Genomic DNA, 13,066 nt, shown 5'->3' with positions numbered 1-13,066 from the left:
AGGGAGAGAGAGAGAGGAGAGAGAGAATTTTAATATTTATTTTTCATTTTTTGGCAGACACAACATCGTTGTTTGTATGTGGTGCTGAGGATCGAACCCGGGCCGCACGCATGCCAGGCGAGCACGCTACCGCTTGAGCCACATCCCCAGCCCAAGAAAGTTAATTTTGATTACTTGACCAGAGTAATCCCCAAATATAAAAACACTTTTAGTTCAATGACTTCTAAGTAAATATAGTAATACTTTCAACATAAGCATGAACTGTATGCTATGAACTACTGTTTTGTTCTTCTAGGCAAATAATTTTTTGATAAATTTATCTCTGGTTTGCAGGAAAACTCCCACTACTATCAAAGTATTTGCAAACAGTAACTTTTATCTTTATCTTAACTCTTTATCTTAAGGACAATTCATAATTTAGGAATGGGCCTGTTTTCAAAACTGTGTGCAATATTTGGAATTTGGAATGTATTTATCCTAGAAAACAAGATATGAAAAGTGATTAGATTTTCCAAGGAAGGTTGTTAAGTTCCTAAATAAACCGTGAGAGTACAAATAACAATATTTCAAGTATACCAATAGAGCATGTATAGCCTTGTGTGAGAAAATGCTCTTAAACACAAGCAGACTTTCACAAGGGTAGAGGCATCATCAGAGTGAAGATATTTCTTTCTTTCTTTCTTTTTTCTTTTTTTTTTTTTGGTACCAGTGAACCTAGGGTGCTCAACCACTGAGCTATATCCACAGCCTTTTTTTTTTTTTCCTTTGAGGCAAGGTATTATAAGTTGATAAGGATAGCCTTAAATTTGCCATCCTCTTGCCTCAGACCTGCTGGGATTGCAGGCATGTGCCACCATGCCTAGCTAAGAGGTATATTTATAAATTTATTATTTTTTATTTGTTCTACTTAGTTGTACATGACAGCAGAATGCATATCAATTCATTATACATAAATGGGGCGCAGCATTTGAATTCTCTGGTTCTACATGAAGTAGAGATGTACCACCGTGCAATCATAAATGTGCCTACGGTAATGATATTTACATCATTCTACCATCTTTCCTACCCCCATAAAGGAGGTATTTTTTAAAGAACAGTATATTATCAGCCAGGCACTGTGGCACATGTATGTAACCCCAGCAACTTTGAGGATCATAAATTTGAAATCAACCTTAGCAACTTAGCAAAACAAAACAAAACAACAACAACAAAACCCAAAACTGGGGATGTAGCTCAGTGGTAAAGTACTCTGGGTTTAATCCCTAGTACTAAAAAGTAAAACAAGCAAGCATATAAAAGACCCTATTATCTATGCCCCAAATCTTCATGAGAGCATGTTTCTTTTTCTAAAGAAATGTTTTTTTCTTTTGTAAAAGGAATGCCTCTGAAAGTAGTGCACATCCTCAGTAAGTAATTAAAACACTATGAAATGAGACTAAAATTTTCTACCCTTGTTACTTCCTGAAGGTTCTCATTGGAAACTAAAGGGCAGTATCATGTGAAGTAGGTCTTTAGACAATACCAGTACCTGCATGATTATTTAAATTAAAATTCTAAAACTGGGTTTGGGCATGGTGCTGCACATCTATAATCCCAGATAAGTGGAAGGCTGAGGTTAAGAGAATTCCAAGTTTGAAGCCAGCCTTGGGCAACTTAGTGAGAATTTGTCTAGAATGAAAAATAAAAACTGGAGGTATAACTCAGTGGCACAGCACCCCTGGTTCAATCCCCAGTACCAGATGACCACCACCACCACCACCACCACCACCACCACCACACACACACACACACAAAAAAAAAAAAAAAAAAAAAAAAGGAGAAGAAGAAGAAGAAAAAAGAAAATAGTAAAAAAAAAAACCAAAAACTTAAAGTATCAATTTGTTTAGCAAATATTGTTTTGGAGAAGCAGTACAAAAATAAATCATATCCTCAAAGTACAGCTTTCTGATTTGTCTCCACATTGGAGGCCTAAGTGAATAATGTTTACATGTAGTGGGCTACCCAACTGCCATCTATTCAGGAACAACTGTCAGGAACACCTCTGCTCACCTACAGCTTTGAGGAAGCGGTTCTTATCTGTTAGCACCTTTATGAAGTCAGAGAAGTTCACCTTCCCGTCTCCTGCAACAGAAATATAAGCTCAGAACAAGAATAAGATGTATTGAAATTATTAGAGTACATATTGAGTGTAAAAGTTAAAGCACTCTGGACCACTTAATACTTAAAATCAGAGCATTTTGAACTGGGGATATAGCTCAGTTGATAGAGTGCTTGCCTTACATGCACAAGGCCCCAGGTTCAATCCCCAGCACCACAAAAGTTAAAATAAAATAAACAAAACCACAGAGCATTTTAGGGCTGGAGAGATGCTATAAACACTCAGCCAGGGCTCCCAACCGCTGCGGGCCTGTCCATTCACTCCTCGTCCAGAGTTTTGCCATTTTTACAAGGAATCTACCCAATATCCCATTCCATATCCAGCCCTATTCTACTATAAAATAGCCAAGCTTTAGCCCATTTCTTCTAAAATTAAAGATAGTGCTATTAAAGTGGATGTGTGTATGCTTCCTAGGAAGAATAGAAAAATTATGCATAGTTAGTGGAAACAAGTGATACCTTAACTGGTGACATTGAATCACATGTGGAACTAATGCTGACTGAGTGGGCACTGACAGTGGGTGAGCTCAGTGAGGTGAGAGGAGATAATGTGCTGAATATATTTTTCACACAATGTATCAGCTTGAACTACTAATCACTAGGTCAGGATTTTTAATAAAAACATGATCTTTTTTATTATTATTTCTTACATCACAATAGAGGAGTGCATTACATTCATAATTTTTTTGCATTGCAATTCTTAATACACCTTTATACCACAATTTCTCAAATCTTTGTTTGTATATAAGGTATGTTGACACGAAATTCACATCTTCATACATGAATTTTGTATAATGATGACTGTCTCCTTCCACTATTCATTCCCAATTTAGCTAAAATGCACATCATTCCAATATCCTTGCTATTAAAAACATGATCTTGATGCTTTAAAAATATAAAAAAAACTCTGTCATTTAAAACTCAGTGTAGGTAGACCCTAATGATGCAAACAGGATTCATACTTTATAACTTAAATGGAAACAAAGGGCTTGGATTTTCTGGGCATCATGTCAGTTTTTAAATTGTTCATGTTTTTGTATTTGTGATTTCAAGGTATCTTCCAAAATGAACATCATGAAAGATAACCTGAATTTGATATTGAGATAGTCACTCAGTTTCCACACAGGATTTCTCAAAGAATAGTTCTGAGGATTAATTTGATTTCATAATATATATATATATATATATATATATATATATATATATATATATACACACACACACACACACACACACACACACACACACATACACACACATATACCTCAATGATATCTTTACAGGGAAATAAACTCATATACAGTAGTCCCCTTTATCTGCAGAGGATATATTCCAAGACCTCCAGTGAATGCCAAACACCTCAAATAGTTTATTTTTGGTACCAGGGATTGAACCCCGGGGTGCTTAACCACTTAGCCATATCCCCAGCCCTTTTTTAAAAAAATATATTTTTAGTTATAGTTGGGCAAAATATCTTTATTTGTTTATTTCTATGTGGTGCTGAGGATCAAACTCAGAGCCTCTCACATGCTAGGCAAGTGCACTACCGCCAAGCCACAACCCCAGGCACCCCCTGCCCCCCATCCCCAGCCCTTTTTGTATTTTATTTAGAGACAGGGTCTTGCTGAGTTGCTTAGGGCCTCACTAAGTTGCTGAGGCTGGCTTTGAACTCATGCTCCTCCTGCCTCAGTCTCCTGAGTTGCTGGCATTTACAGGCATATGCCACTGTGCCCAGCAAAAATATGTATTTGTAAAAGTGTTTTAGAAGTCTTTTATGAGAAGGTAATGAGAAATTAAAATACTCACGATCAATATCAGCACATTTTAATTCATTATAGATATCATGCTTGGTTACATTCATTCCCAATTTAGCTAAAGTGCACATCATTCCATGTAAATCAATACAGCCAGTTTTATCCTTGCTGAAGAAGTTGTAGGCATGATGGAAGGCTGGAGAATGGAATTAAGTTACGGCAGTTATTTAGGAAGAAATACCTATGCTAATAAGACTAGAACAGATAATACAGCTGGAGATCATGTTCTAGAGAAGTACTGAGAAAAATAGGCATTTAATACTTTTGGAGGGAGGGATACTGAGGAGAGCTTTACTTCTAAATTACATCCCCAGCTCCACCCCACTTTTTGAGGGGTACTGGGAATTGCATTCAAGGGCACTTGACCACTGAGCCACATCCGCAATCCTATTTTGTATTTTAGTTAGAGACAGGGTCTCACTGAGTTGCTTAGCGCCTTGCTTTTGCTGAGGCTGTTTTGAACTTGTAATCCTCCTGCCTCAACCTCCCAAGCTGTTGGGATTACAGGCATGCACCACTGCATCTGCCTCCCCAGCCCTCTTTATTTTGAGACCTTGCTAAGTAGTTTAGAGCCACACTGAGTTGCCCAGGCTGGCCTTACATGTGTGATCATCCTGCCTCAGCCCCCCAAGTCACTGGGATTATAGTCCTATACTACCTCACCTGGCTTTTAATAGACATTTCTGATACCTGATACTGCCCTTCCTAGGGATTTGAAGTAGAACAAGCTAATTGGTATGTGAGATAGCCTTCCAAAGAAGTCCATGCCCGAATCTCTGGAACCTATGAATAAATTACTTTATATGGTAAAAGGGACTTTGCAGATATAATTGAGATAGGTTATTTAGGATTATCTGAGATAATCCAAAAAATATATTGAATATATTCTTTCCTTCCCTCTTTCCTCCCTCCCTCCCTTCCTTCCTTCCTTTCAGTAAAGATATTGGGCCCAATCTAATTATATAAACTCATCATAGAGCTAGAAGCAAGACAGATGTGGCAGAAAAAGAAATTCAGGGCATGAGAAGATTTCTCCCACCATTGCTTGTTTGAAGATAGGTTATGGGGAGCAACATGGTATACAACATAGGTAGCCTTAAGGGGCTGAGTCTCCTGGTTGACTGGCAGCAAGAAAACTGGGACCTCAGCTATGCAACTGCAAAGAACTCAGTTATGCCACAAATCTGAATGAGATTGGAAGCAGATTCTCTGGACTTTCCAAATAAGAATCCCCACATAAGGGCTGGGGAGGCAACTCAGTGGTAGAGAGCTTGCCTAGCATGCCAGAGATCCTGGGTTTGATTCCCAGTAATGTAAAAGAAAAAAAAAGATATTCTCCCAAATAAGAGCCCAGGCTGGATAACACCTAAGTTTGTTTATTTTCTTCTTGTTCCTTTCCCTGCTTTCCTTCCTTTCTTCCTTCCAATACTGGCAATTGAACCCAGGGGTGCTCTACCATGGTGCTGCTTATTATTTTTTATTTTCAGACAGGTCTTACTAAATTGCCCAGGCTAGCCTCAAACTTTCCATGTTTCTGCCTCAATCTCTGGAGTCTCTGTGATGACAGGTGTGTACTAACATGCCTGTCTCCACCCCTGAATTTGGAACCTCTAAGACCTGCAGGAGAGAAGCCAGTCAAGCCTATCTGGACTTCTGACCTGTACAACCTGCTGTTTTATGCTGTGAAATTTGTGATAACTTGTTATGGTAGCAGTAGAAAACTAATACACAAAGTTGGACCCAAATTGAATATGTATATGTATGTGTTATACATATCTAAAGTGTTTTTCAAAGAAATACTCAAAGCACCAATTGAAGCCAAATTAGGTATGTGTTTTCTAAAATTAGTGAATGAAGAAATAAATCCAGATCAAAGTATATTCCAAATGGCGACAGAATAGAATGCATTTCATATACATTCATGTCTCAGCATCTCTATGTACAAGAAGTGATTAATCCTATAAGATAATGATACTTACCTTGTAACTGTATGAAAAGATAACACCTATCTCCCTTGACAAAAGGTAAGCTTTTCTAGAGCTGGAATCAAACCATTTCTGACTAATCTCTATCTTCTCACAGCCTCTTTATCATGTTGTAGGCATTCACGCAATTTAGCAAATATTTATGCTTTCTGTGTGCCAGGTACTGTGCTCTAAGTGCTTAGGATACACTCCAGCATGAAATACACAAACGTTTTTGTCCTCATATAAATAAAATAAGTAGGTAAATTAGATACTATTTTAGAAGGTGGTCTATACCATGAAAAAAAGAAAAAGTAATGCTGGATCGGGGATTGAGAAAAAGAGACAAATAGAATTTTGACAAGACTCCCACCTTCTTTTCCTTCCTTTCTCTCTCCCTTCCTTTCCTTTCTTTTAGGTAATGGGAATTGAACCAGGAGCACTTTACCACTGAGTTATATCCCCATCCCTTTTTTATATTTTATTTACAGACAGGGTCTTACTGAGTTGCTTAGTGCCTCACTAAGTTCTGAGCCTGCCTTTGAACTTGTGATCCTCCTGCCTCAGCCTCCTGAGCTGCTGGGATTATAGGGGTGCACCACTGTGCCTGGCCTTCCTACCTTCTTTTCTACCTGTCTACCTTTATAAGTAATAATACTCTGATTTCTTCCCTATTCCACAAATGAACTTTATACTTTTTTTTTTTTGTAATTGGGAATTAAACTCAGGACCTCACACATAGTAGGAAAGTGATCTATCACTGAGCTACATCCCTAGACCTGAAATTTATACTTTTATCTAGATCCAGTTACCTCTATTGTAGATTATAATTTATCCCCTCTCTCATATTCACAGATATAACCCTCTAAAAGGTCCCTGTCTCCAACAGCAAATTTTCACTATTATAATAGATATTATCATACAAATACACTGTTACTTCTCCTTAAAAATACATTGTGGGGGCTAGGGTTGTGGCTCAATGGTAGAGTGTTTGCCTAGCATGTGTGAGGCACTGGGTTTTATCCTCAGCACTGCATATAAATAAATAAATAAATAAATAGCTATCAATAACTTAAAAATGTATTAAAAATACATAGTGACCTCATTTCTCCCTTTAGTACAACTGACTTGGCCATTTGTGTCGTCTTTGTATTAAAATCCAATTATTTATTTATTTATTTATTTATTTTAAATATGTATTTTTTTAGTTATAGATGGACACAATACCTTTATTTTATTTTTATGTGGTGCTGAGGATTGAACCCAGTGCCCCATGTGTGCTAGGTGAGCGCTCTTCCTCTGAGCCGCAGCCTCAGCCCCTCAATCATTTATTTTTATCATTATGGACTCATGGATGTTTATTTTATTCTTTGAGTTATAATCTAATTCTATATTGTTTAGTTATGTTGCTCTAGTTGTTTTGGAAAGTAGAGTATGTGGGTACAGATGCTGGTAGGGAAGTAGATATGAAGGTGAGAGTGAAAATTTTTTTCTGATTGCTTCAGTTTTCTGCAGAGAAGTAGGAAGTAAGGATATCATTTGAGAGCAAGGATGGGAGATTTTGGGGACTTTGAGGTATTCAATAAATGCATGTAGAATGAATACATCTACTTCTCAGAAAAGCTGTGAGGAATGACACTACAATAATCATAAATTTATTAGTATTACAATTAACATGCAGAAATGCAAATCTGATATTGACAGTCCTTCATTTTCCAAACCAGCTTTCTCAGCAATAAAGGTGATTTAAAAAAAATTTTTTTGGTACTAGAGACAGAACCCAAGGATGCTTTCTTAACCACTGAGCTACATCCCCAGCCTGTTTTTATATTTTATTTAGAGAGAGGGTCTCGCTGAGTTGCTCAGGACCTCACTAAATTGCTGAGACTGTTTTTTTTCCAACATTAAAGAACTTTAGCTGAGATTGTTTTTGAACTTGCAATCTTCCTGCCTCAGCTTCCCAAGTCGCTGGGATTACAGGCATGCACCACCACACCCAGTTAGAGGTGATTTTTTTCGGTACTCAGGGGTACTTAACCACTGAGCCACATCTCCAGCCCCTTTTTGTATTTTATTTAGAAACAGGGTCTTGCTAAATTGCTCAGGGACTCGCTAAATTGCTGAGGCTGGCTTTGAACTAGCAATACTCCTACTTCAGCCTCCCAAATTGCTGGGATTATAGACATGTGACACCATGCTCAGCTAGAGGTGATTTTTTGATTGCTTCTGACTCCTGGGTCAATTTTTCAATTGTTTCCAAATTTAGAGGGGTGAAGCATTATCTTTCCCCAAACCCAAAGTCAGCCATGCTTGACTTTTAGTTGTTATTTTATCTTTTGTGGTACTGGGGATTGAACACAGTGATACTCTATCATTGAGCTATAACCCCAGCTTTTTAAAAATTTTTTGAGACAGGGTATCACTAAGTTGCTAAGACTGGCCTTGAATTTACAATCTTCCTGCCCAAGCCTCCCAAATAGCTGAAATTCTTCTAGCTTTTCTACTGTAAAATGCTCTCCCTTTTCTCTGGGCATTTATAGATCTGTTCTTTCTACCTGAAATGCTCCTCTCTCTGTTCTTTGCCCAATTTATTCCTACTTACCATTCAGCTTTCTCTGGGACTCCCCTTCCCTTCATGAGACCAAGTCAGGACACTTCCTTTTATGCTTCTATAAGACTGTATACTTCCATATCACAACACATATCATATTGCACTTTAAATGATTCATTCAACAAATTCATGGTTTAACCATTGGTCTTCCCTGTTACACTTTCTATTAAGGCAGGGACCATGTCTAACTTATTTTATTGTGTTTCTCATGCCTGGACATTGTTGGTTTAAAATAGGTATTTGTTGTTTGGATGAATGAATTATAGACACTGTAGCTCATTTTATTATTATAATTCTTCTCTGAGAAATCCTTGGAACTTCAGCTGTGCTTATATTTTTCCATAGCTTGATTTACATTTGACCTTGAATTTGTTCTTTTCCACTCCCCACAAGTTCTCCTTTGAATAAAAATATTTGGTCAGGAATTTTTAAATTCTACAGAGATGCCAATTTGAAAGCAGTTCCTCTCCAATCCCACAAAAAGCTAGGCAAGTACTCTACAATTGAGCTATATTCCCATCCCCTACAAAAAGTTTTTTAATTTAATTTTTTCTGTCTTAGTGATGGGGTAGTGTAGACAGCCCTTCAAATCTCATATCTCTATTAAAGAAGAAAGGATCAGATATATTAAGAGCCTGTTGTTTATCCTTTAATTTCTAGGATGATTCTCATTACCTTCTATTTGTGAAGGGCTCAACTTTTCTTTGTGTTGAAGATGTTCTGGTAAATTATTACCCCTGAAAAGATACATAAAAAGATAAAGACTTAATACATATATGAAACCAGCAAAAGTCAATCTTCTTTGACTTTTTTTTTGCTGAATGGAATGACTGAAAGTATCACAATTTATCCAGAGTCACAGTACCTAAAGGGACCAGTTATTGTCACTTGCTAACAGTTGCAGTATAGACAGTAAGTAAATGTTGGCCACTGAAATATGCACCTCGGTCCTATAATTGCAAATCATCCTCACCTTCTTTAAAAAAATCTGATTTAACTTAAACATGGGTGTACACCTGAGGAACTTCCGGATGCTACAGCCTAAACATGGAGGACTGAGGAAATTCCGGATCCTAGAGCCTAAATATGGACACGCACCTGAGGAACTTCCGGACCCTGGGGGCCTAAACATGGACACCTGAGGAACTTCCAGATCCTAGAGTCTCAACATGGACATGCACCAAAGGAACTTTTGGATTCTAAACATGTACGTGTGCCTGAGGAACTTCCGGATGCTATGGCCTAAACATGGAGGACTGAGGAACTTCCAGATCCGGGGGCTTAAACATGAACATGTGCCTGAGGAACTTCTGGATCCTGGGGCCTAAACATGGATGCCTGAGGAACTTCCGGACGGGGGGTGGGGCCTTAAACATGGACATTGAGGAACTTCTGGATGCTACGGCCTAAACATGGAGGACTGAGAAACTTCCGGATCTGAGAGCCCAAAGATGGACGTGCACCTGAGGAACTTCCAGATCTGGGGGCCTAAAATAGGACGTGCACCTGAGGAACTTCTGGATCCGGGGGCCTAAACATAGATGCCTGAGGAACTTCTGGATCCCAGAACCTAAACATGGATGCCTGAGGAACCTCTGGATCCGTGGGCCTAAATATGGATGCCTGAGGAACTTCCGGATCTGGGGGCCTAAACATGAACACCTGAGGAACTTCCGGTCCTAGAGCCTAAACATGGATGTGCACCTGAGGCACTTCCAGATGCTACGGCCTAAACATGGATGTGTGCCCGAGGAACTTCTGGATCCAGGTGGACGTGCACCTTTGGAACTTCCGGATCCGGGAGCCTAAACATGGACACTTGAGGCACTTCCGGATCCGAGGGCCTAAACATGGATGTGTCTCTGGAACTTCTGGGTCCTTGTGCCTATAAAGGGCAGGGCGTGACTCTCAGAAGGGACATGGTCCATGAAGAGGAGCGGAATATGGGGCCTGTTGGGGGGCAGACTGAGCTGTCGCACCCTGAACTTGAATGTGATGGTGGCCTCACTTCCCATCCTTCCCCTGGGTGTTACTTTCCTCCCCTTCCAGGAGGTGCCGGGAGGAAGTGAGACCAGGCGCAGGGACCAGGCCCTGAGGAGGGACACCGTTTTTCTCCTTGCTTAGCCAGGCGCCCGGCCTGGCTGGGGACAGGGACGTCTTGTGACACTAGCTGCCTCCTGCATCCCTGCACCAGGACCTCAGGGACCACAGGCGGGGATAGTCGTTGATTCTCCCCTGGCTGCTGACCCTCAGTCCCAGGGTCTGCCCAGGGAGAGCTCTGTCTCCCAGAGGGTCAGGAGGCCCCTGTGACCTGCTGCTCCTTACCCACCATCATCCTGGGCGAGCACAGGTCAGGACACCAGACGCTACTGAGAGTGACATCTCCTAGATGGGCGGCTGGGGACTTTGCCTCTGTCCCCAGGCCTTGGACACCGGATGATCACCCCCAGAGACAGAAAATAACCCCACACTGCCCAAGACTTATTTTAAGCTTTGGATTCTGAAATTTTCCTGCTGTCACCTTCTTTGTGAAGCCAGTTTTTCAACAGAGACAATATTCTGGGGTGGGGGGGAACAACAACATGGAGTTAATCAAACCAAGCTGACACATCTGGTCCTCTAAGAGAAATCTGGATTGGAGGGAGAACAGCCATTCTCAACTGGCGAAATAGTGAAGTTTCCTTGTCCTTATTTTGTGTAAGAAAAATAAATAATCTGATGTTAATTCATCAAATTATTTTTGATGAGTGCTTGGCTCATAGGAAAAAAAATCTGATTTCATCCATTTCTAGAACAGGAAATTGAGGCTCAAAGGAATTAAATAACTTATCCAAAGTCACACAGAGGTGGGACAGACCTGAGATTTAAGTTTGTATGATTCAAAAGCTCAAGATTATAAACCTTTAACTATTCATGTTGTTATAAATAAAAGTTTTTTTTAACTTTGTAACCAGTAAAAGTAATGTTGTGATGAGTATCCGTATAGAGAAAACTTTGCATCCATTATTGCCAGATTGTATTTTTTTAAATATTTATTTTTTTAGTTGTAGTTGGACACAACATCTTTATTTCACTTGTTTATTTTTTTATATGGTGCTGAGGATTGAACCCAGGATCTTGCACGTGCGAGGCGAGCGTTCTACTGCTGAGCCACAACCCGGCCAGATTGTATTTTTTACCACATGTCAGAAATATACAGAAAAAGATATAGAGTTATAAAACCTTTTGGAAAGTTTGGGACTCTGTTTTGACCTTTCATTTCCTTGGGAAAATAAAATATGGAAAAGGAGAGAGAATGTTAATATTTTGGGAACAGTTTGCATAGATTTGCAGTAATTTATTTAGGAATATAGAAATTATTGTGTAAATCTGGACTTGTAAGTATGGTAAATTAAACAATTAATTAAATGTAAATTAATAATAAAATAAAACTATACTTTTTAAAATTTATTTTATTTAAGACTGAGAACCGAAAGTTTAAAAACTATGGAATCACTTGGTTTTGGTAGTTTTATAAAAAGAAGTTAAAAAAGGGAAATGAGAGACTAGAGGAGGACAGATTAAGCCCTGGCAGCTGCGGGGAGGTGACCTGGCTGGGGGAAATACCTGAATATGGAGAATCCCAGTGCTGGGCACTCAGGGCCAAATCCATATCCTCCAATGTCAGGTAACCCTGGAGGTTCCAATCTTGGGCATCCATCCACCACATCCACCACCTGACAATCTGGCCTTTCCTCCTGGTCTCTGTCCCACTCCCCTAGAAGCTCCCCAGGAAATGCCAAGTTTTCCTCCACATGGGTCCCCTTATTCTCTGCCAGGACACCAACCCTCAGGTCCCTACTCTCCTTCACACCCACCATCTGTTCCTGTTATGCCTCCTGTGAACCACATGGCTCCTGGCATGGTAGGCCCAGGAATGATTATGGACAAGAAGATGTGGAAGAAAAGATGCACAAACACCACAAGCATGCAAGCATCCCTCCTCTTCCAGCAGTGACTCTGACTGAATACAGAACCTGGACCCTCCTCTCAAGTCTCACCAGTTCTGCTGTCCCATCAAGTTTCAGCTGCTATGTTTTATTAACCAATGTGCTTCCTAGCCTGCCCCACCTGAGCCTTAGCTCAGGGAAGCTGAATTGGGAAGAGAATTGCCATTGGCTAGCAAAGATAGCCTTCTCATTGCTTGATAGATCTTATTTATATGGTTGAAGAGTTCAGTGGAAAGCTATATTTTGAAGTTGGTGAGACCTCTGAGCTAGATGCTGAAGAAAAGTTTAAATTCTGTAAAATGTGATATTTTAAAATTTCCTTTTGTAATATGTGTAGTTTGGAGGGTTTATGGAAATTTTTCTATGATGAAAAATCACTGGGGTGATTTAGTGGCATATATATTTCCCAGCAGTCCTTTTATTGATTGCACGAACAGCAAGGCTGCTGGGAAGTAGAGTCCATTTGGCTGATGAGCTCTGACTGCCCTTTTGTAAGCTAATATCTACTCCTTAGCTCAATATATTATCTCA

The 13,066-nt window shown here is 39.6% G+C and overlaps 1 protein-coding gene and 1 pseudogene across 1 annotated transcript in view; one reads left to right on the top strand and one right to left on the bottom strand.

Moving 5' to 3' along the window:
• Efcab3 (EF-hand calcium binding domain 3) overlaps window positions 1-13,066 on the bottom strand; it is a 60,349-nt gene that overhangs the window by 18,990 nt on the left and 28,293 nt on the right. The window contains exons 10-12 of the mRNA XM_077801287.1: window positions 9,222-9,283; window positions 3,964-4,107; window positions 2,050-2,121 (exon numbers count right to left, since the gene is read on the bottom strand). Coding sequence (XP_077657413.1) covers window positions 2,050-2,121; window positions 3,964-4,107; window positions 9,222-9,283 — 278 coding nt within the window. The remainder of the gene's footprint in view (window positions 1-2,049; window positions 2,122-3,963; window positions 4,108-9,221; window positions 9,284-13,066) is intronic.
• Window positions 12,159-12,553, top strand: LOC113178083 (proline-rich protein 13 pseudogene; annotated as a pseudogene).

Source organism: Urocitellus parryii, chromosome 7 (genome assembly GCF_045843805.1).
Source record: "Urocitellus parryii isolate mUroPar1 chromosome 7, mUroPar1.hap1, whole genome shotgun sequence".
Classification (NCBI taxonomy): Eukaryota; Metazoa; Chordata; class Mammalia; order Rodentia; family Sciuridae; genus Urocitellus; species Urocitellus parryii.
The sequence above is the reverse complement of the archived record's forward strand: the minus strand, read 5'-3'. Positions and strand labels throughout refer to the sequence as shown.